The sequence below is a fragment of the Brachyistius frenatus genome, unplaced genomic scaffold (assembly GCF_029030835.1).
Source record: "Brachyistius frenatus isolate BFR_SWC_R1_liver_20210118 unplaced genomic scaffold, ASM2903083v1 Contig_2, whole genome shotgun sequence".
Classification (NCBI taxonomy): domain Eukaryota; kingdom Metazoa; phylum Chordata; class Actinopteri; family Embiotocidae; genus Brachyistius; species Brachyistius frenatus.
Genome location: NW_027210601.1, coordinates 9,937,411 through 9,961,598, shown reverse-complemented (window position 1 = coordinate 9,961,598; position 24,188 = coordinate 9,937,411). Strand labels below are relative to the sequence as shown.

The following is a 24,188-nucleotide window of genomic DNA, read 5'->3' as shown; positions in this document are numbered from 1 at the left end:
AAGTTTCACCGATACGCATGACGTGATGTTTGTTTTTATTCTAAGACATTCGGGGGAGTTAGCACCTGTAGTTATTTCTCCTAATGTATTGATCTGCTCCTTCTACAGCTCAGGTTTTACATCTGGACACACACACACTAGTTTTACATCCAGCAAGAAAGCTGTAAAAAAAAAAGAAAAAAAAAAAGAAGGTTGTTTCTATTAAACGTACTTAGATTTAATTTTAATGTGTCCAACACTGATGTAAACTGCGTCTGGTCTGTACATTTTTAGAGAGCAACATATTTGGGTGAATAAACAGTGTCAGCTCATCAGTCTGAAATATTGAGGTTTACACTTATATGCTTAAAATACAAACCACAAAGCAGCTGTGCATATTTTCTGGTCGATTTTCTGGGCCATTTTATCCTGCTTTCTGATTGGTCTATTCTATCCTGCTTTCTGATTGGTCTTTTCTATCCTGCTTTTCCATTGGTCTGTTCTATACTGCTTTCCCACTGGTCTATTCTTTCCTGCTTTCTGATTGGTCTATTCTTTCCTGCTTTCCCATTGGTTTATGGCAAAACTTAAAACCTATCAGGACAGAGTGTCCTCACAGAGGAGGTTCTGCAGCTGGAGAAGAGCAGCTGCAGCGCCTGACTCAGAAAAGTGCAGCTGCCTCACCCGCGAGGTTTTAATATCATGTGACGTCACGAGGTTTTTCAATGCCGGCTAATGTTGGACGAAATTTCTAACCATCATGCAACGTTGTAAGGGCAGCATGCATCACGTTAAGCCGCATAAAGTCAAATGCACCCAATGAAATACACAGAAATATTTGTGATTCAAATAAACTTTATTGACTTTGCGTCCAGATGTCAAAGGGCATGCAAATACAGGCTTCTGAATCCCAAATAATTATTTTTTTTTCCCCCTCAGTTTGGTTCTATTTTCTTACAAAACTACGTGCACCTTAAGTAATCAATTTTGCAGCGTACAAACCACAAAAATACCAGTTTTACATTATCAAATACTGCACATAGAAAACATTTACAAAGCACAGGTATAAAATTACAGCTCCCTTTTTCCTCTTTGCCATAAACCACATCTCTTCATCAGACGGCCTGCTACGCGTTGCCCTTTTTAAAATGTACTCTGTGAACACTCCTCTGTGGAAAGTTTAAGGCCAGTTCAGAAAAGACAACCGCTCATTTACCAACACCAGCGAGCCAATTAAACTGGGCTGAATGATTTGTTCATTTTACTAGATGCTTTGAAACACCACATTTGTGGTATCAGTCAACTACATGTGCTTGGGAATGTATTTGTGGTCCATTAAAAATTATTTAATTACCCAAACGGTTTGCCTCACGTAGAGGCTTTGAGTTAAACCAGTAGTTCACGTTGTATTTTGTGCTGTAAGACGAAGGTTGTCTTGACAGTGGGGAGGGGAGCTACTATAGCCTTAATATAGTCTGACACACAGCGAGAAAGGACAGAATGGCTACTCAGGAAACTTGTGCTGTGATTACCGACATTTATAAATGTGAATGAAGACAACATTCAGCAGCAAACCTCTAATATGCTGCTCAGCTACAGTAGTGATGTCTGTTTTGTCCTCGTCGACAGCTGCTACACTGGAAAACGGACATATTTCAGGTAAAACGAAACTAAAATCTGTTGCTCATGAGGGCTATCATAATATACCAGGTATTCACGATGCATTGCATGCTCTGTCGAGTCTAAATTGCTTCTAGTGCTTGAAACCACATCCCCAACTTTAAAGAATGAGTAGGAGGCCAAGAGTTAAGGCCCCAGCATACAGTAGAGGCTACAGCAATGGTTATTGCCAGAAGAAGTAGTTCAGAAGTATAAGGCTAAGTCCATGCTACTTTAAAATACAGCATTTTTGACAATTATTTTGCACCTCATTGAATTGCCTTTGATATTGTACTGGGTCTAATTTGTTTTTCTCATAATTAGTATCATCATATTCATACCACCATAAAGATTAAATACAAGAAAATTCTCGGAGTAACCATGCGGCAAACACTTTCTAATTCAAAGTACAAATAGAACAATTCCATCAGCTCGATAGAGAAATCGATAAGTTAATCGGTGCAGGGGGAGTAATAGCAATCCTTTTCCGCTCCAAACCCATCGTGGCGGTTTAAATAAATAAGAAATGCATTTCGCCAGACAGAATTCATGCTTGTTTCAAACACAGCTGTTTTTTGTTTTTTAAACACAAATAATAAGACATACAGTATACAATACAGTAAAAGTAGGGGCCACCCAAACAGGTGCAGGCGAGGTCCCTGGAAAGTCTTCAAAGGGACAATATAGCAAACAAGATGACGAAAAAATTGCACTCCATTCTGGTGTAAGGATTTAGAAATACATTCATAAAACTATACATATACACATATATAACTTCAGTACAATATTCCAAGCAAAATACATTTTTCAAAACTTTCAGTTGTGTGCTACAATAGTGAAAGCAATGTCTCCGACACAAAGTAAGGCCATTGTAAATTGAACAAGCCCTCATTTTTGCAAATATCTAAAGGCAGGTTTTGCCCGTAGTGCCTCTCTCACTCTCTCCCCTCCTTCTCTGAATAATAAGTCTGTCCTTACAAAAATAAGATACGTTTTCAACGTTGTACCCAAGAGATACTTCAGGCTGATTAAAGATGTATTATTAACATTTCGCACACAATAAAACTGGGTTAAAAAAAATTGGGGTTTTACAGAGAAGTGAGCAAGTCTATGGGGATTTACATTCAAAGCATCCACAGCTTTTCCATTCAAATCTCAGCTGAGCCACGTCAAGCTCTACATGTTCTGTGCTGTTTCCACATAACTGCTCCAACCAACTCTTTGATGAATCCACACGATTCATGCGTCTAACTTCACATCTATGCAATGCTCAGCTCACATAACTCTGAAGACTCTTGACAACATGCTGTGACTCTTTCCTGCCATAGTGAAACTCTGCCGCTTTTATGAGGCTTCAACCCCCTTTTCCACCTTGTGATAGTTTCTTAAACACAATAAAGTCAGTGGACTTCAAATAAATGTCCAAATAAATACAATGACCCTGTGTGAGACGATGCATGATAATCATGGGACAATAAAGGAATGTTTTTCTAATCCGTGACAAAAGCACTGACAAGAGAAAAAGACGTTTACATTCATATCTAAAAACCCTGATTCTCAGATTCTCCTCGTTGTGGTGCCCAACTTTAAAGGTGGATTTTCAATCAATATCTACATATTCAAATCTTTCTTTCTCACTCACATCCTGCTGCCCTGCCACTCATTACGCATCACACGTTACATTAAATGCACCCCATTAATCGACATACACCCACGCTACACTTTGAAAAAAAAGCTATATTTTTATTTCTCCTTTTGGTTGAAGGAATCAAACGATTTGGACAAATTTGGCAAATGCTCTCTGCCTGCCATAAATTCGCTTCTTGTATCATAACTATACATTTCTTTGCATCATCTCTTTTTCCTGTTATCAATTATTAAAAGCGGTTGATTTTTTTTTGCGGAGAATCAATATATAGCAAAGGGACACATACAGTCTCATAAAAGCTCCAAAACATTTGGAAATTACATATTAACAGTACTTTAAAGAGTTTACTGGGAACTGAACATTCAGCAGGGAAGTAATATATGTCTAAAAAGTTAATTTAGATTTCTTAAAAAACAAAATTGTTTCTCTTTAATTTATTTCTTGTCAACTAGGCTTTTTTGTCTTCATAAATGGCCCACACTAAAGAGAATGTGTGCAAATCCTTATTTTTATATCATGCCAGCTGTGCACGAAAAATAGATACAAATCAATAAGGTACATAAAATTACTTCATATACGTGACCATACAAATACAGATCCAGCAAGGAATAGCTCCAAAACATAAAACAAATTGGAACCCAGACCTTAACTCTAAAAAGGGTTGTGTACATGATGGGAGGGGTCAAAAACGACCATCAACCCCCCTCCCAAACAAATTCAAGAATGCCAGACATCCCTTTATCCAAAGTTCAAAGAGCGTTGAAATGTGAATCATGTTGGTCTGAGGTGCTGAGAAGTCTAAATGTCTCAGATTTTCCCTTTTTGTCAAAAGATGAAGAGAGGAATGAGCTACAGAGCTCTTAGCAGACTACAGAACATATGGTGGTGATAAAACCCAATGTGAGCTCATAAACACATGCGAGCTTTTAATAGGCTATAGCTTCAAACTGTCAACTCTCTTTACGCAGCTAAAATACAACAGTCTTTAGTGTCTTTACCCATAAACAAGATTTGATGTTGGTCTCTACACAGACAGATTCAAAACACTCAAAAAAAAAAAACAATGAAGAAACAGATAAGACCTTAATTTTAAAGAAAGCAGCAAACTCCAGTAGGTCAGTTTGGTGTGCTACTCCTGTACTGTCAGTGAAGACCCAAACATTGCACATTTAACAGCCAACAGGTCTGTCTTACCGTTTTTAGATCAGGAAAAGAAGCATGTGTCCAAATTGACTATTTTTAAGCCTCAAATGTGATTTTAATGTAATATTTTGGACTAAGCCTATACTGTACAAGATTTATAACGATGTACAATTGTACAATTTTTGCTGAACTGACCTGCTTCTGCTGTTCTAGTGAGAGTTTCAATTAAAAATACACTCTCAGTTATATTTCCATGCTGGAATAAAAAAAATTCAGAGACTTGAAGTGCAGCGTGACAACATGAAATAAAAATAAATTAACACGTAGTCAACCACTGCAAGTTCAGAGTTAAAAAATAATACATATTTTACAGTAAAGTGCTGTCCTAAACACAAACTCACTGCTTGACAGTAAATAGAAGAATGCTGAGGGAGATGTTACCGACATATTGCACCTGAAACAAGTAAAACTACCACGTATGGCAGGTTACTGTATATGCTCGCGAAGTAATACTGCTATAATAGTCAGATAACTAAAAGAAAAACTCATCTGGAATCAAATATGTGTTTACACATTTACAACTGGTTTAGTTACAGTCCGTGAGACAGAGAGGTGCGACCAGAGAGAAAGGAAGGAGGGTTAAAGGTTGTAGTTAATACTAGCTGTGTGCGTGTCTGCCTGTGTTTGTGTGTCTGGCTGTGATCCAGCCAGAAGTGGAGAGAGGCGTAGGCATGCTTCCTGCACCTTCATCAAATAGGAAGAGATGATGACATCAAAACGGGGGAAATCGACAGGAAGTTCAAACAAGTCTAGGTGCTGGTAGAGAGAGTGGGACTGTGGCACCCCCTGGATGTGGGACACGAGAACCCCAGACTAGAGCTGGTCACATTTCCCGGAACGCCTTTGTGCTAACCGCCCTGTGCTACGACAGTCTGATGCTCTACAGGTGAAGGCAGGATCCTAAATGTGGTGTTCATTAGCAAATGCGTGGCTGGCTGACTACTTTGTTCTCTTCGTCTGCAGATAGCTATGATAGTCTCCCTGTTGCCGAAGCCCTCTCCTTCTCCCTAACTCAGTGCAGTGCTCGTTTCTCAGGACAAATCGCAAAATAAAGTGGCACTATACTCCTGTTACATCGGCCAAGGCAAGCGAAAAAAAAAAAGAAGATTGAAGCACTTTAAAATGTCTTGCAAGCAAACATGCAGAATGCAGCCGATACATATATAAACACAAATAAGTATTTATCTATCTATTCAGATATATATATATATCTATGTATAAACTCTGCCCTGTGAAAATGATAGAATAGCAGTGTTGCTACCTCACATAATAGCCATTATGTGAATACCCAGGTGTGTTTCATGTGTTCGGCCTACCGTTCTCAGCTCGTGTCTGTGTGTGTAAAGTGTATCTTCTTTTTTTGCATTACATCTAAGTCATTGACTCTGCTACATATCCATACTTTATATTGTATACTAGATCACCTACGACTTATAGTAATAATAACAACAATAACAATTGCTTTGGTTTTAAAAAATAAAGTGTTTTTTTCTTAGTTTGGCATAGAGAGTTTAGAAACGGACGTTGGGATGACCCTGCGATGAGTCGTGCCACGGAAATCTGGTAACTTGGAATGCAGAACATGGCACCCGATGAATCCTGGTTTGTTGGGTATGAAATGTTGAAATGGGTGGGTGAGAAAATGCTACATGTTCAGGTTAATTACTTTGAGTTGCTGACGGTTTTGTCAACTAACACTGATCAGTGGGTGACAATATGAGCGTTCAGTAGTGTCCAGTAAAGGTTGTGGCAGCGTGTTTGTGTGTTAATGTGGGTACCTGTATGTCTTCCTGCACAGATGGGAGTATATATGTATGTATGTATGTATGTGTGTGTGTGTATGCCTATCTGTCTTGCGCTTCAAATACAGTCGCTGTGTATTTACAGTACGTGTGTCTGTGTCTGCATGACTCTGCCTGCGCTCGTGCATGTGGGTGTCTCCTGGGTGTCTAGGTGCATGAGGGGCTGGTGGCGCTCTCCAGGGAGGACTGTGAGAGGCGTCTGGTGAGGGGTCCGATGCTGGGGTCTGCCAGAGAGGAGGTAGGGAACAGCTTGTACCAGCCGCTGACTGTGGCAGACAGGTCCAAGTCCTCCAGAAGGATCTGGGCCATTCCCATGAAGCACTTGTGGTCCATACGCCCGTAATCCCCCCACACTATTACCTGGAGGAGAGATGACAGTAAATCCCATCAGCTTTGTTTGAATAAAGGGGGACCTACATGATTCTTTGCCAAAGTTTAAACAGTTTTGGTCATTTCGCATGAGAGATTTTTGTAATTTATTTTTTATTTTGTATCTATGCTCACTGGTGTAAAGTGGTTGGACCATTTCTAAAAAAGATGATGCACCAATAAGAATTTGAATCAGACTATGCTGACAGTTGATGGGTTGTTTGGTTAATGTAGAAGCAGGATGGGGGTTTCTGACACAAATGAATCTACTACCAAGGTGCCTGGAGAAGGAATAAGACTGCAGAGGTCAAAACTCCAGCAACACTTGTAGTACGAAGAAGAACTTTAATGTTAGACTGATGTAGGTAAGCTTGTGGCCCTATCCTGCGAGTCTGAGACACATTCACAACACAAGAACACCACCACCCTAACAGAGCTCTGATGACGGCCACAAACTGATACGTGTTGGTCTAACATTAAAGTTTCTATATATTTCACAAGTGTTGCTGGAGTTTTGACCTCTGTTGCTTGGTTAATGTCAAATCAAATCTTTATATTTGTAGGTTTAGGCTTAAAGCTGTCCTTTCTATAAAGCTTACAATTAGTGCTGGCTCAGGTGACCTTGAATCATTCCCTAGTTATTCTGTTAAAGACCTCGGTTGCTACTTTTTTTTTTTTCTAACATTGATGTTTGTTTATTATTATTTTTTGCTTGTTGCACTTTCTGTATTTTCCAATAGTAAAGCATTTTCAGATCATGTTACATGGTGATTTTACACTTTAAAATGAGTAAAACTGAAACATTTTAACTCCCAATTATAACTGAAACGACAGAAGGTGGACATTTATGAACGTTATGTTTGTTTATCAGGTGTGGGAATGGTCAGCAGGAAATCAAAAGAAGTGGGAAAAGAGGAAAGCAAAAACAACCTGTAGGACTTTTCCCTGAGGACTCTCATCAAACAACAGTGCCTGCTGGTAGGTGGGGTCCAGATTCTTCTTCACTACTTTGGTTTTCTTCTTGGCCAAGCACATGCCGTTCTCCAGGACATACACCTTTACATAGGTTGCTGAAACACACACAAACACAAACACACACACAGACACACAAGAATAAAAAACGTTCAACCTCCTGTACGTGCTGCAAAGTCAACAGACAATCAGTTTTGATAATCAGGTGAAGTCAGTACCTGGTATGTTCTTGGAGCCCGGTTTGGGGATCAACCCTCTGGCCTGGTTGACCTCCACCTCCAGCTGCCCTCCTCTGTCTACCATGCCTACATGGACATCCCCTGTAGGGAGAAAAAAACACCACTTCTAACAGTCCTATAATGATCACAATAATCTAAATAAAAGTGAAGTTTCAAATGGAGCTGCTCAGTCCACCATCTGCTGAGAGCTTGAATTGAAGATGCAACTGTCGATGTCTGCCAGCAGAGGGCCACACAGAGCTGCAAGACCGTCTTCACCACCAGGTATGGTGAAGCCCAGTGCTCTGTTTTGCTGTTTTTTTTCACATCCAGTGACCTTTGCATGAAAGATTTATACCTCATGCAAGAATAATTTCATCCATGCTGAGCGAACACACTAGTATTGTGTAGTATTTTTAGATTCTGCTGTGCATCTAAGAGGTTGTAAGTTAGTAAAAAGCTAAAGACGAGAATGTGACTGCCTGACATCCTCCAGAGAGGATTTAGATTATCTTGTTTTGCGGCTTTAATTACCTGACTGTAGTGATATGTGTGATATGCTGTGTTTTACAGATGTTTGACAAATATATCTTTCTCCTATATTTGTGCAATCAAATATGACCAAACATAACAGATGAATCCTCTTAAACTGAAAGTACTAGAGGAGAATGAGAAGTGATGCTGGTGGCATACCCATGGGGGGTGTAGCTAGTGTTTGCCGGCCTACGATCTGAGCGGGGCCTAGTCCATCCAGAAAGTCACTGAACTGGCTCTCAGGCCCGAGGCGTGTGGTGGGGAAGACAAACCTGAGAGACAAGAAACAGAACAATGATGGATAAATGGGTACTGTATATGGATGGATGGATGGATGGATGGATGGATGGATGGATGGATGGATGGATTAAGTCTTGGTTGGACACGTACGTTCCATCAGAGCTATTTGAGTTGGTGCTGCCATCGGTTGAGTCCTTGCTGCCCTGCCGTGTCACTCGGTTCCTCATCTCCACGGCGATGCCGGTCTCCGTGCTCCGTCGGATGGTGCTGCGAAGCTTCTTCGTTCCACCGTCTGAAAGACACACGTGTCACATCTCCTTCGTTAAGTGCCCTTATTTCATCAGGGTAATCCACTGAGCATAATAATCAGAGGAAGTCACAGAGCTGTCTGATAAGGAAATCAGGTATTACACAGGGCCTGCTGGATATGCCATTCATGTGGACCTGCTGCCCGTGCACTTTACAAACGTGATATGAAATGATGTGACCTTTTAGGAGTTTTTACATGCTCTGTAGATGTTAAAATAATAAATAATAGTTTCCTTAGGCAAGTTCTCTGTTGTATAAATGCTTTGCTGTTTTATAAAAAAAAATACCTGAAACTGACTGAGGATGGATGTTTCTCTCAAATGTATTTGTCTGTGAGATGGGCTTTACAGGTGCTATCCAAGATGTTTGCCTTTTCAAATCTACCTGCTCGAAATGAGGAAGAATTTAAGTTTGCCTTGAGAACACCTATCTCTCCACTATTTATTTTGAAGCAAGTTCACTCAGGCGAGAAAGCAATCTCACCTAATATCCACTGGGATGTCCCTGCACTGTTGAAAAGTCTCCACTTCGCAGGTATTACTACAGTCCATTTTAAATGTGCAGAGCCCCCTTTGCAACGGCTGCCGCGAGTATAGGGGGCAATAACGTTTTAGGGGGACTCCTGGGCCTCAACCTGGGAGGCAGAAACACATACACAAATTGGCAGCACGAGGAGTGTTGTGGGTGGCAGGGTAGAAAGAGAGTCAAGAGGATTGAGCGCAGAAGATGAGGGTGGGGGAGGCGTATTTAGGCTTTACAGCTCTGCTGACACTAGGAGAATAAGAGCAAGCCGGAGAGCTGCTAACCCCTGAAGAAGCTTTCAGGACATCATACCCTCTAATGACAGACTGTATCTCTGACTGACTTGACAGGCTGAAAAAGTAGTCAGGCACAATTGCAGAGATTTGGAATTCAGGATGTGACATGTGAGGTTGTGCACTCGTGCAGTTTTAGCAGACAACCTGAACTCTTCAATCACTGCCGCATTTTTCTTTCTTGCAACATTACCCACAGTTCTTCGGGTCCAAAGAGCCACCATGGCAATGCAGGCTAAGACCTCACTGGAGCACCTCCGGCCACTTTACATACATATACACACTGAATCTGAAACCAGCTTAAGTCAATTTATCGATGAGTAGGAGAGATCAAATTAATTAGCAACTGTTTTGATAAGAGAAATCATGTCAGTACGTTTTTTTTAAGCAAAAGAGTTAAATATTCGCTGATAGCCGATTTTAAAATGTTGCTCTTCTTTGTCACATTTTACAGCAGCCTAGGTATCTATGTTTTGTATGGTGAAAACACAAAGACGTTAACCTTGGTCTCCTTGACACATTGGGGTTTATTGTAGCCATTTCAAACTATTATATGACATTTAATAGGCAAATATCAGAGGAGATTAACTGATAATGAAATGATGTTAACTGTAGCCCTAGTACTTTATATTGATGCATTGATCACATTTGAGTAATCAATTGTGTTTACGTACACCCGTTTTACAAAGTACCAAAGGAGAATGTGCTCAATTTCACACCAACATCCCAATCTAAAGAGACACAGATTCACACAAAATGGTCATGCTCACACTCGGCAGCCATCATGTCCTCACACAGTCTGCATGTGAGCAGTCTGGGCTGTAGTACATGCTGACCTTTTAGTCACAAAGGAGGATGAGGAAGCAGCTCTGAGCCATCATGTCAGCGAAGCTTGCTTATAAAGACCTCGACAAAGTCTCTGACTAATTTCTGGGACACCCATTTTGACAGGAGCCTTCTGGACACGCATATGTTCTTAAATCCTGCAGTGGGGATTAAAAGTTTTCCTCCTTCACTGAATTTGTTAATTCTGAGGTAAATCACTGGTTATCAAAGCAACAACAAGACCAGTGACCGTTTTAACTTCTTCAGTTTTTGCGTTGCGTCTGGGCGGCTCATTATGCCTGCAGCTGCAGTTGCTGTAGAAACTCAAACACCTCAGATAGTTCAGTGGTGCAGGGAAGTCACCAGAGGAGACTTTTAACAAGCGGTGGCTCATTGTTGTCACTTAAGCGCACACCCAGGTACAGCCGTCCCACTTCATTAGCCTGAGCAAGTCCAATCTCATTAAGCATCCTCACATGCCCGTCTCATTTCCATGACAACCACGCATAGTTGCATCATCCCCATCACTATGGGCATAAACAAATAGCAAACAAAGCCACTGTATGAGACTTTGGCAGGTTTGAAGAGATAAAAACAGAAGAGGACAGAGGGCTTTGAAAGAGGGATGAAGAGTGACACGAAGGAGAGAGGGCAAGTGTTGAGGAGCGATGGGTGAAGAAGATGAGAATGAAAGGGTCCCATGGGTGCTGGAGACGAGGAGAGGGGTGCTGCCTTCTGCTGCCTTCTATTTATAATCTTGCAGTGAAGAATATTTCCAACAGACAGTGTGTGTGTGTGTGTGTGTGTGTGTGTGTGTGTGTGCGTGCGTGCGTGCGTGCGTGCGTGCGTGCGTGTCAGAAGGGGAGTCTTTGTGTGTGTGTGTGTGTGTGTGTGTGTGTGTGTGTGTGTGCGTGCGTGCGTGCGTGCGTGCGTGCGTGCGTGTGTGTTTGTAGCATGACACCCAGACAAACTCCATGCACTCCTGCTGCCATGACAACCACCACCCTCGGATCTGGACCCAGACAATGCCACCTGAGACAACTGGCGCCATGGCGACAGGCTCATCCCCCACCCCCCATTACCTTTTTTGAAATGAATTTATCGAGGTAACACCTGACTGGAACTCCTGCACTTTAGACTTCAACCTGGACCAACGCCCTCACAGCAACGCCAACCTGAACTCTGCCCTTATTCATAATTGAGCCACACAGGCCTGTTGAAGAGTATTGTGTGAAACATAATTAGGCTGCGAGTGTTTTTGAAGTATCAAACGTGTCTATTGTGGTAATGACTCTATCGAAACAAATCCTTGTGAGTGAGTTCATACGCACAAGTGGGACATTGTATAGTATAAAACTATCAAAAGCTTTTCATATAACTATCCACACTTGTTACTCATTTGTCTGCAGGCCCCTCCCCTCTCATCAACCCCCCACCCCTCTACCCCTCTACATGAAGCAGTGATCTCTTCCTTCCTATTTAATCCCCTCCTCCTCGTCTGCGCTTTCCCTCCATTCGTTTCCATGGCAATGCCTTCTGCATTGCACCAAGAGCCCCGGCCGGCATGTTCGCTCATAAGCCTTTCCCCTCACTCTGTCTTTCTCTGCTCATATTGTCCTCTCCACAAGTCTCCCCTCCTTAATCAGCCACCGCTATATTTTTCTCTCTCTCTCCATCTTTGAATCACATCTCCTAAAACTCCTCTTTCTTTTATTGCTTGCTCTTTATCTCCAGCTCTTTGTTTGCTTGCTATCTTTTTTCTTATCCTCGCTCCATTGTTTCTTTACCCTCCTTACACACCAATTCCTTTTTCTTCTGCTAGCTTTGTCCGTCTTTCTGAATCATTCCCTCTCACTTCTATTTCCCCCCACTTTTCTTTTCTCACAGTCTTCCAGTTCTTTGGCTTCCGTCCATCTTTAACACACAACTCCTATCTTATTTCCCACTCTATCCCATAAATTATTTAGTGTATTTCCTCCTGTCCTGCTGGTGAACTAACTTTGGTATACAGTTCTAACATAAAATACACACACACCCTGGAAGAGGTAATTAGAGGTTATCTAACATATATGCCACCTGAGCAGCTAAAATAACAACATTACATAAGCTTTTCTGCTTTATTGTGGTATAGGAGAGGGTTTCTTGGTCTTTGTGTGCTCCAAGGCTGTTAAAGTGTCTCCTGTTGGCTTCACTATGATGAGTAATACATCGTTCCTGGAAACACGCACATGAATCTCACAGAAATGTGCAGCCTGGGGAGCAATCACACACTCAAAACTTTCTTTTGCTGAGTAAAAAAAAACGAACAAACGACAATTTCTTGGAGCTACTTATGCAAGTCACATGTTTGATAACCATGGCAAGGCAAGATCATGTCATAGGGAGGAATATGTGGATGGGAGATAGATAGAAGTGGTGTGGCCGAAGAGATTGAAGAGCTTCAGTGGTGAGAATTAATAGCAGAGAGGGAAATAAAGTAAGGTGGGATTACTGAAAACGCTAACAATGCAGAAAAGAGCCACACACAGCGACTGCACGCACACTCACATATGAAATATAATTTGTGTGTGCGTGTGCGTGCGTGCGTGCGTGCGTGCGTGCGTGCGTGTGTGTGTGTGTGCGTGTGCGTGCGTGTATGTGCGTGTATGTGTGCACAGCAGATCATTAAAGCTGCTCTGACATTTGGAGAGAACACTGATGAAGTCTTTCTCATTATATGCTGTAATATAGAATGCTGTTTTTAGACTCCCTGGCTGCGCCGACATGCCTATTGGATGCACCAGTGACGCCAACGACCCACCATGCATAGCAACAGTAACCAAGCATGGGTGTTGGAGATGAAAGATCTGTTGTGGTATCTCTACTGCCGGACCCCTGCTAAATTAGGACAAAAAAAAAAAAAAAAAGGAAAGATTCAAGGTAGAAGCTTAAGTAACACAAGAGACGAAACAGAATCTGTGATTCATACATTACACAGCTGACACAGACTTTTAACTCAAAACAGATTTATAGCACTTGTTATGTCAGGTATTGTGAATCTCTTTCAACGTGGATCATGTCAGCAAACACGTGTGGGTAGACTCTATTAAGCAAATTCAAAACTTATGTAGATGTGTTTAATGGTTTTACTCTCCAGGACATGCATGTTTAACACATTTATATAATCCAGGAAACACATTCAGCATGTTTCAGATATCATCATGCACAATAAGCAGCCTGCTTTGCTACAGAGCACATCAACTGCCCGGGGAAACTGAAAACCTGGAAACCTTCGTAATCAGCTTAATAATACCACTGTTTTGGTTGTTTCATATCAGGACATTTATTTTTTTCCTGAGCTCTTATTTGATTTGGGTGGAGCTCTACTTGCAAAAAATGATGTCAAATTTTTAAGTGCTCCAATCAGAACGTAGCAACATCTGAATCAGAGTCTGATGACAACTGATCAACTGGCTAGTTGGTGATTATCGAATCTGACCAACAAAAAAACCCTTGAGTATTTTTTTAGTGGTAAAGGAATAATTCAGTATTTGGGTGGAAGTGCTAAATTTGTTTTCTTGCCAAGAGGTAGGTGAGATGAATACAGCTCTCTTGTCTGTGCAGTCATTATGTAGCTGGAGCCAGCATACAGTTAGTTTAGCTTAGAAAGACTGGGAAGCAGGGAGACAGCTACCTTGGCTCTCTCCAAAGGTAAAAAAAAAAACAACAACAACAAAAAAAAACTGGCTACCAATATTGCTGAAGCTCACTAATTAACACATTATAGTTTGTTTAATCTCTACAAAAACTACAAAAGTGTACTTAATGCTTGAGAATTTCTTGGCCAGACAAAGAGACTTCTTGGAGTTCTGGCACCGGTCATTTACTGCACACACAAAAAAACAAACAAACAAAAAAAAATCTATAAATGTAGGCTCAGCTGTGAGAATTCAGCATTGTTTGTGACTCTCTGATTTTACTGATTCCCATTCACCTGCCTCGGAAGGCTGGGGGAATCTGCCTATAACGAAACCAGAAAGTTCATAGGTCCTGTTCACACCTGGCATTAAAGCATCTTGGGTTATCCAATCTCTGAGTACAGGTATCAATGCAGTGTTTACAGGAATGTGTCCTGGGGCACATTGAGGGACCGCCTACGCAACTGAAGTCCTCTGATTAAGAGGATGTATACAGACTTATTTGCACTCACTCGGTATCATATTAAAGCGCAAACAACAATAAGAGGCCCGACCAGTACATTGCTTCCTCCCGCCGGATAAAACAAATGAAAATGATGTACATGGCCATATGACACTGGCACCTTGATCATTATTAGTTGCTTTAATGATCTCAGAATATATAAACAGAAGGAAATGTGTTCAATTTGAACAGCACACTGTGAATTTTTGTCTTGCAAAGACAAAAAAAAAAAAGCATAAATAGTCCTGGTGTGACCTGTGTTTTATACGTCCAGTGCTGAATGATACATTTCATCGAATAAAAGCATATCTGTAATATTTCTAAATGCTTCTTAAAAAAAAAAATTGTTTTTATGTGGATTGAAAGATTTATTGGATTTTTTTAGTTTTTCTGAACAAATATTTTGTAACCAGGGCTGGGCGATATGTACAGTCCAATATACCTCGATATCAATACTGCGACAACATTGTATGGATGATTATTAGCACTTTCACAAAATATTTAGCCTACACAATAACATTTGATAATTATCAGCAATGTGGATATAACTAATAAGTTAGCATATGCAAATAATACAACAGCTCAAACAGTCTGGTAAACTCAGAAAATTGCATCAATTTCCTGTAATGCAGCTTTTAAAACCAGGAAAAGACATGCTATCCAAAATCGAATACGATACCTACTGCTACATCACAATACAGTGAACCCTCGTTTATCGCGGGGGTTACGTTCCAAATAGAAACCGTGATAGGTGAAATCCGTGAAGTAGTAACCTTTTTTTTTTTACAATTATTATACAATGAAATACTCCATAATACATTGAAACCAAAGAACAAAACCTTTTTACAGGCCCAAGCATTTGTTTAACAAATAAAAGTACTGTATAAATGTTGTTTTTTTACAAATAACTACTGTACTGTAAAATAATAATTTTAATCATCAATACGAACTGAAGGCTTCAAATTGCTGAGATCGGCACCGCCCCACTGCGACCCGAGTCACTGGATTAGAACGGGAGGAAATGAAAAATGATTATGAAAACAAATACAAAGTACAGTCGGACAAATAGTGACTCGTGTATTTCACTGCTCTTCTGACTGAGCCGCTGCATCCTGACTCCGCTCTGCAGCGGTTCTTTCTTCTAAAGCCGGCGGTGCAGGTGTGGTTTTTCAAGAGAAGAACATAGTTATCGGTAGTTGTTGTCGCTCTTTTTTCTTCTGGGCAAAAAGATTCTTATAAACCGACATGCCACCATCGATTATTTTTAATTTGGCAAGCTGTTTTACGTACGTGTACATATTAAACCGCAACGTTATTGACAAACAGGTAGAGAAGAAGCGGAGAGACTGTTTAGCCAATCAGAATGCAGAACACAATGCACGATGCAAATCCGTGAAGCAGCGAGACCGTGAAAGGTGAACCGCGTTATAGCGAGGGTTCACTGTATTGATTTATATTGTCCAGCCCTCATGTAACATGTTAAATTGTAAGCTTTAGAGGTGCTGGTATGTCGATGTTCCCATCTGATAGAGCCCCGCTGGCAGTTTCTCCCGTTTTCACTCTTTGTGCTAAGCTAAGCTAACCACCTACTGGTTCCAGCTACGTATTTACCATATACGTATGAGAGTGGTATTAATCTTTATCGTAATCTCCTTACTATTACAACGTAATGCCAACAGTTCAGTTCAGTACACAGTAGTAATCAGGTTTATGAACTGTTTTATGTCTGACTGCTATGTGTGTGTGTGTTTCTTTCCTGGTTACTTTCTGTATGTGTGTGTGTGTGTGTGTGTGCGTGTGCGTGTGCGTGCGTGTGTGTTCTTCCTAAAAATCCTTTTCTCTATGACTCAGCCATTTGAGACACAGCCAGTGTCCCACTTTTCTAAGTCAGTTATTTAACTCTAACAGAGCATGCAGAAACAAATAAACATGGCGGAGAGTTAAGTGTGACCAGGGAGTGGTCCAATGTGAAGCGATTAGCTCTTCTCAGCACCGTGCTGCATAGGAAATGATTTCTTAAAATCTGAACCTTTGATGTGTGCCAGGATGTCTGTCTGAGTTAATGTGCCACACGGGCTCTCATCTAAGGGCAATTAATTACAATAAGCAAAAGAGTAATCTAATTCAGATGTAATTTCCTCTTGATTACTCAACTCTGGGGCTGATGACCATATGATGCAAGATGGCTGTACGATTTATTGGGAAGATGCAGATGAGAAGAAACAGATAACTTCAGATGGCTGGAAATTAACCAAGCATGCTCACAAAACCTTCAGCTGCATGTTAAGCAGCTCACATAAATTTCCACCAACAGACCCGCAGAGACAAAGAAAGAACAGAACAATAAACTCTCTTATCATAAATGAAGTGTAAAACTCAGCTAGTGAAATGAGATATTTCCATTTCCATCCATTATCTATACCCGCTTTCTCCTGAACAGGGTCACGGGGGGGGGGGCTGGAGTCTATCCCAGCTCACTTTGGGCGAAGGCAGGTGTGACATGCATCGTGGCCGTCACCGGGGTTCTGTCAGCATGAACGGACCACACTCAGGGTTCACCCTGGACAGGTCACCGGTCCATCACACGGCCAACACATGGAGACAGACAGAAACAAAGACCAGTCACGCTGTCATTCACACCTAAGGACAATTTGTAGAATCACCAATTAACCTGAGATGCATGTTTTTGGATGGTGGGAGGAAGCCGGAGTACCCGGAAAAATCCCACGCAGGCACAGGGAGGACATGCAAACTCCGCACAGAAAGGCCCAGGCCCGGATTCAAACCTCGAACGTTTTCACTGTGAGGCGACAATTCTAGCCAATGCACCACGTTGCTGCCTATTTCCATTTCCTTCTGATCTAATGAAACAATTTTTTTAGGTTACAGTATCATTACATCCTCAACAAAAACAAACTTACATTTAAGTTGAGAAAATTCCCCTAAAAAATGTATGACAAGGGAAGTTCTCTATCTCACAGATATCTTGTACTCAGGCTTCAGAGAAGATACCATTTAAGTCTAAAAACTAAGCCAACCCCCCCTGTTCAGCGTTTCCTGCAGTGCAGCAGCAGCCTCCCTGTGCCATGAAACAGATTTAGAAATCAATCTGACTGTATGTTCGCACTGGCTGGGAAGGAACTACAAGTGTGTGTGTGTGTGTGTTGCTCCTATGCACCAAAAGCTACTCTCCCCGTCCACCTTTTCTTTCACAGCAACATACGACAGGCGGCAGCACGCTTCTGTACGCTCTATGTAAGTGTGTGTTTACAGCACTCTATAGGCATGGTAATGACACCCTGATTATGGGTATTTTACACACGGATGTCCACACACAAACAACATGGTGACTCACCTCCCACACTTGTGAGCTCAGTGACACAGACTCCCCATTAAAGCCATGCTGGGGTGCCACAAAGGACTTTCGCTTGATTTCAAACCAGGTCGCCAAATCTGAGAGCTCTTACTGTGTCAGTGTGGGTTGCCAGATCAGACAGCAATATATGAGAAATAGCACCTTAGCTGGCTCTGTTTTGTGAATGCTCTGATATGCTGTTTAATACACTGTAATTCCACAATTTTCATAGAGATTAGCAAGGGTGATAGTTTGATAAAAATGTTTATCCGCTTCATAGATTAAGTTGAGAAGATCAATACTGCTCTCTAGCTCTTTAGGGGTGCAAAGGTGCAAGTCAGTTTTGGGACTGCAGCTCAGTATATTTTCCCCTGAGCATAAAATAACTACATTAAAATAACTTTAATTATGTCCTTCGTGTGTTTTATTGGCCATCATTCTTAACCTGGCTCTGCATCTTATTGCTTACAGATTCAGTTTTCCAAACTGTGATTATAGTCTGGAAACCTGTTTGCATTAACATTCGCTTTGATGTCAGCCACTTTCTTTTTCTTAAAGGTAGTTGCAGTGGCAGTTGAGTTTCTGCCCGTATAGTGGTCAATACCGATTGGTTAAAGGCTGCGCCAATAATTTCGCCCTAAGTTCTACGCCCAGTAGGATGCAACAGGTGGAAACGATTCTCTATGGAGAATGGGTAGTTCCATATATCCACACAGTGAATTTGGGTCTGGTAATATTTGGCTGCGTAATTCTTACTGAAGCACTCAAATACTGTCAATGAAAAAATTAACAAAACAAAAATAAATTACACTAAAAAAACATCTCTGTGAGTAGATAGGATGCTGTAGCCAGTAGGCTCAGTTTATCTTAGCTTAGCATTATTGCAGGACACAGAAGGAAACGGCTAGGTTGCCTCACTCTTTTAAAAGGTAAACCAAACTGGGTCAAAACCTCATATATAGCTGGTGGTTTTACAGGAAGTTGTGTGTGGAACCAGATGCAGTAAAGGCCTGGTCACAAAAGAAGGACTCAGGTTGGTAAGTCAGCTGCTGCGTCTGAAATTACTATTTTCTATATAGGCCACTAGTTTTAATGTCAACCTGCGGGTGACAGACAGACAGAGAACTTAAAAACCTCACAGCAGAAGTGTCCATGGCATGTACTGTAATGTACTTCCTGCGTACAATCCTCAACTCAACAACCCAGTAATGATGCAAAATGACGATACAGGTAAGAAATTGAAATTGCAACTTAACTATTACTCAGTAAACTCCTGAGTGTCTACTATATTAGAGTACTGAAAGAGTGAACAAAGGGATGATTGCAGCCATTGCCAGAGACAAGTGCTCACTGTCACTAGCAAGGAACTACTGCAACAAGTGAGCCAACATTCAACACTGGTATTGATTCTTCATTGACATTGATCTTTCTCTCATCTGATTCTCAGTGAGAAAATGAATAAGTATATTTGAAAAATGAAAGCTGTCCCTTTGATTACCAAGGTTGCATTAGATTGCAGGTACAGTGTTTTAAATCTAGTATCTGGCTTAGTTGCAGTGTTTTAGATGCAGTTCTACACACACACAAACATAACAGCAGACATACAGTCACAAAGAAAGACACAGTTGGTCCACAATCCGTCTGGCTAAGAATAGAGCACGGACAAGTTGGTGGGCGAGATTGAGAAAACGTGATACACGCTGCGAGTGAAAGTGAGAGCAGAAGAGATGGAGATGAAGGGGAGGGGAGATAAAGGAGAGGGAAAATGAATATGTTAGTGAGCTGGAAGGAAACACAAAGAGGGCAGCGAGGGAGTACAGTAAGTGGAGAGATGAGAGACACAAAGAGGAGAGAAAGTGATCATCGGTCAGCTTTAACTGGTGTTCGGTAGCCTCCAGAAGCACCGGTGGGGAAGAGAAAGCTTTTAGAGACATGAGTAAGGTTTCAGTTTGTATGTGTCAGGAGAGCCGATGACTCAATACGCTTCAAAAGTAAAAGGGAGGTGGTGGAGCAGGAGGTGGGGTGAACCTCCAACAAAGCAGCGGTCTTAACTGAAATAGCAGTTAAACAGACACTGGGAGACTTTTTCGATTAGTCATAGTGAATATGAACAGCAACCAAGTGGAGTTACCCACTGAAGTTGCTATTATTATGAGAGGGCAGTTCAAGTGCTTCCACAGTTCAGATGCTGCGGAGATTCAACAACTTTCATTGTTACTATTCCAACGATTCATCGCTTTTTATCCACCATTGTTCATTTTGTTCAGCCTTTTCGGAGTTGCCCTGACATGTAAGAATTTCACTTTGGAGGTGAGTTTTCCCCTTGAAGGATCTAAACACTGTAAGCTCTCCAAAATTTGTCTGCCAAAATTCCTGAAGTGTAGCTGTGACTCAGAAACAGAGCTGGAAGTAGGGCATGAGTGAGTCACTCTCAAAATACCCTGAGTACTAAAATGTCCGGTTTGCTCTGTAGTCCACTGCAATACAGCGCAGAGGACTATTTTATCTTGTGGACCATCTGCAGCCTCTCATTGTGTTATAGCAGGGTTTCTTTCTCTTTTTAAAACACCCTCGATGACTTTCACGCACCTAAATATATGGGAAAAAAAACAAACAGTCGATCATGAAGAATGGGGTCGTTAAAGAATAGTGATGTCATTAAGTTTATAAAACATGATACAAAACATCTTCAGTAATAAAGTAAAGGCTGACAGAAATATGATTACTATAGGAAAAAGAAGACTTTCCACCCATCCTATCTCCCCTCTGCATCACATCAGCCTGTCCAGCAGAGCTGTCTCGATGTGGGGGAGCAATTTATTATCAAAATAACACCAAAGTCGAGTTTTAGTTAAACACTGTGCTGTCAACAGTCAGAGACAGACAGCACAGCAACACTTGTTCCTATAACTAGTGACAAGAAAACTATAGGGTAACATAGGTAAAGGAAAAAAAACAGAGACCATTGCCCTGCCTGTTATTATTAAGGATAAATCATATTCTGGAACAACAAGTTCTCCAACTCATGCGACCATATATTTTTTCCCTATACCTCAAATACAACCCACAGGAGTGTTTCTTAAATTAAAAACCAAACTACAAAAATTTAAAAAAAAACCACTTGTTTAGGGAATTATTACTTGTGCATAAAAGTTACTGCAGCCTTAAAGTAACACCATTTTCATTGTCATGGCAACAGTACATTTTTAAAAAGCTGTCCCTAAACATGGTAGAAAGGAGAGGCGAGTCCATTGTTGTATCAAACCATCGAAGCAACCTGCCTCCTCCTAACAAGGAAAAATGTCTTCTGAACTGCGTCACATCGTCGAGACAGCAGTGACATTCTTAATACGTTCTTTAAAACATAAATATGGGTCGTAATGAGCTGCTTGCTCAACAGACCTGTGGGGTCATTTTTTTTCGAGGTGGACAGTCTAAGGACAGAATAACATCAAATAAATATCTGAATGTGCACTCATCCACAGACTAAGCTGAAATTGTGGGGGGAATTTGTTGTGGTTGTTACGTTCATGAGAGTAACAACCACAACACCGTTTGGACTGACGGTTTTTCATCCACAATAATTGTGTGGGAATTTATCCTAAATTTGCCATTGACTTTTTATGTTCTTGTCGTGAATATGACAGATTTCTGTCACCTCTGTCCTAACTGGCCAACTAAGGCTAGTCACACATCAATGTTCATTTTGTTGGCACAAGTTTCTGCAGGTGTTTTGAGTCCATTTCTGTAGCTGTAACAGTTGCACAGCTGGAGTAAACTTATTCTACAAAGAGAAACAAATACCTTTAGTGTTTACTCATTTATGCATTTGGCAAAACAAATCAACAAAATTTATTGCACAGTAGTTTGTGACACTGTTTTTAGCCAGGCAATTGAAACAGAAACACCCGTGTCATTTTCCTGAAAGACAAAATAAAACTGAGCGACAAGTACTTTACATTACTGGCAATGGTGTGAGCCCCTTCACATATCTGCACTCCCAACCTGGAGGTTTAGTTCCAGTCAGCCAACTCCAAAATATTTGTCTGACAAAAGCACATCCACAAATGTGGTTGCTATTGGTCCTGGAACAAAGTTGGAATCAGTTTAATAAGCAAGCTAACAAGTATTCTCTTCCTGCGTCAGATATTTTTTCCTCCTCCTGTCTCTGTTTCTTTTCTGCGTCTCTGGTGTTCTTCCAGCAGTAGCTACAGTTCGGCAGAAATAAACAGACAGAAGGACATTGTGAATGAAGAATATTTAAAGGAATTGAAAGTGAGGTTGAGAAAAGGATGGGCGTTGAGTGGGTTTGAAAAAAAAAAAACATACGCATGCACAAACACAAAGACATATATAAGCTAGGGGGTAAGGGGTGTGTGTGTGTGTGTGGTAGGTGTTAAACCTTTCACTGGGACCGTCACCAAAAACACACACAAACACACATATCTATGCCTGGTTTCCTTTAATCCAGCTCTCCTGGTGCACTGCATCTCATCAGTGGCACTTTTTTTCTCGCGTCCCTCCGTGTAGACTGAGCGTGTACTGTGAGCCGCTCGGCTGGCTCAGCTCTCACAGTCATGGATAAACCTGCTCAGGAGATAAGACCTTGTTCAGCGGAAGAGTGACTCACCCATTAAACCTGGGAAACCGCTTGCTTGCCTGTCTCTCTGTGTGTGTGTGTGTGTGTGTGTGTGTGTGTGTGTGTGTGTGTGTGTGTGTGTGTGTGTGTGTGTGTGTGTGTGTGTGTGTGTGTGTGTGTGTGTGTGTGTGTGTGTGTGTGTGTGTGTGTGTGTCTGCGCTTTCTCTTCACCGATACTAATAATAGCAGGTAATAAATAGAACACAGACAGAACCAAAATGCCATCCTCAACACTTGCCTGTTACAAAACCCAGAATAATGAGACAATGGTGCAGTGGGAGCCGGAGCTATGAATGGAAGACCATGAGGAAAACTGAAATGGCAGAAGAATAGCCTGTACCAGAGATATATAAGGAAGCCCAACTTATACAACAAGACCACCCACAGACTGTGTTGTGCTTTGACACAGCACAAAGGAACTTACATAACCTTATTCTCTACACAACTTGTATTTTATCAGTACTATGTTTATATTGCTACTCTTTGATGCTGCAATCAATCTAACTTCGACACCTTTATTCACATAGTTATCTTTAGTAGATAAGTGCTGAGACGAATCAGCTGAATGTGAAACTATGCATTTTGAGCAATGAAACAGATGATTATAATTGAATAAATTCAATGAGTTTATGACTCCCGAAAGTTTTTGTGTGGAAACACCAGAGGGCACAATTAAATTTCATCTATTAACACCAGGGTCTCAGCTGTTGTCTGGAAAGGTCAATGTCATACTTTAGACACATAAAATCAGTTTGTATGTGTAAAGAGGTTTAACTGTGAGCTTGTGGCTGAATGATAGTCGCAGAATATTGTTTGAATCAGAAAAGACAGGTTCTCTATTCTATTTTCATTCTTCACTAAAACCAGTTTGGTACAAAGATAGTTTGTTTTCACTCTCCTAATACTGTCATCTTGTTATTGTGGAGATTCTTGTGTGTCACAAAGACCTTGAGCTCAATGTCGCAAGAAAGTTTAGCTCCCAGCATGTTTCACCCAACTATAATTGTCTCAGGTGATGGGACTGACAAAAGACACCAAACCTAGGTTAAGGTTGGCCGCCTGCTATATCGTGCGTCGGATTGGAGCGTGGTTGTGCACGTCCTCAGAAATTAACATGTTCATCAGATACAATACACACATGAATGTGTCGGGAATGTGACAGAGTCAGTAGGCACAAATGCAGCATCAACAAAGTTTTGGAGACAAGTTAACAGATACACATCTGTACAAGGTGACAAATATGGTTGTCAGAACAGCTGCCGTGGCCATTGTCAGCATGTGCTTGATTTAGGGGCCTACAATGGCGTCACTGTCACTTTTTCTGTTGTGATCTTAGAATTAACCAAATAGCATTATCATGTCTATTGTTTACATCCAGCAAACCTGGAAGTTGTATCCTTAGATTCCTGGTGTGCCCTCTGGTGGAATCCTTTGGGAACACA

At 41.2% G+C, this 24,188-nt stretch overlaps 1 protein-coding gene across 2 annotated transcripts in view; it reads right to left on the bottom strand.

Annotated features, from left to right (window-relative positions):
* Positions 1–816: 816 nt before the first annotated feature.
* Positions 817–24,188, bottom strand: part of rims3 (regulating synaptic membrane exocytosis 3) — a 42,739-nt gene continuing 19,367 nt past the window's right edge. For both annotated transcript variants that reach the window (XM_069698981.1, XM_069698973.1), the window contains exons 3-7: positions 8,775–8,916; positions 8,544–8,656; positions 7,851–7,952; positions 7,591–7,730; positions 817–6,651 (exon numbers count right to left, since the gene is read on the bottom strand). In XM_069698981.1, coding sequence (XP_069555082.1) covers positions 6,439–6,651; positions 7,591–7,730; positions 7,851–7,952; positions 8,544–8,656; positions 8,775–8,916 — 710 coding nt within the window. In that variant the 3' untranslated portion in view covers positions 817–6,438. The remainder of the gene's footprint in view (positions 6,652–7,590; positions 7,731–7,850; positions 7,953–8,543; positions 8,657–8,774; positions 8,917–24,188) is intronic.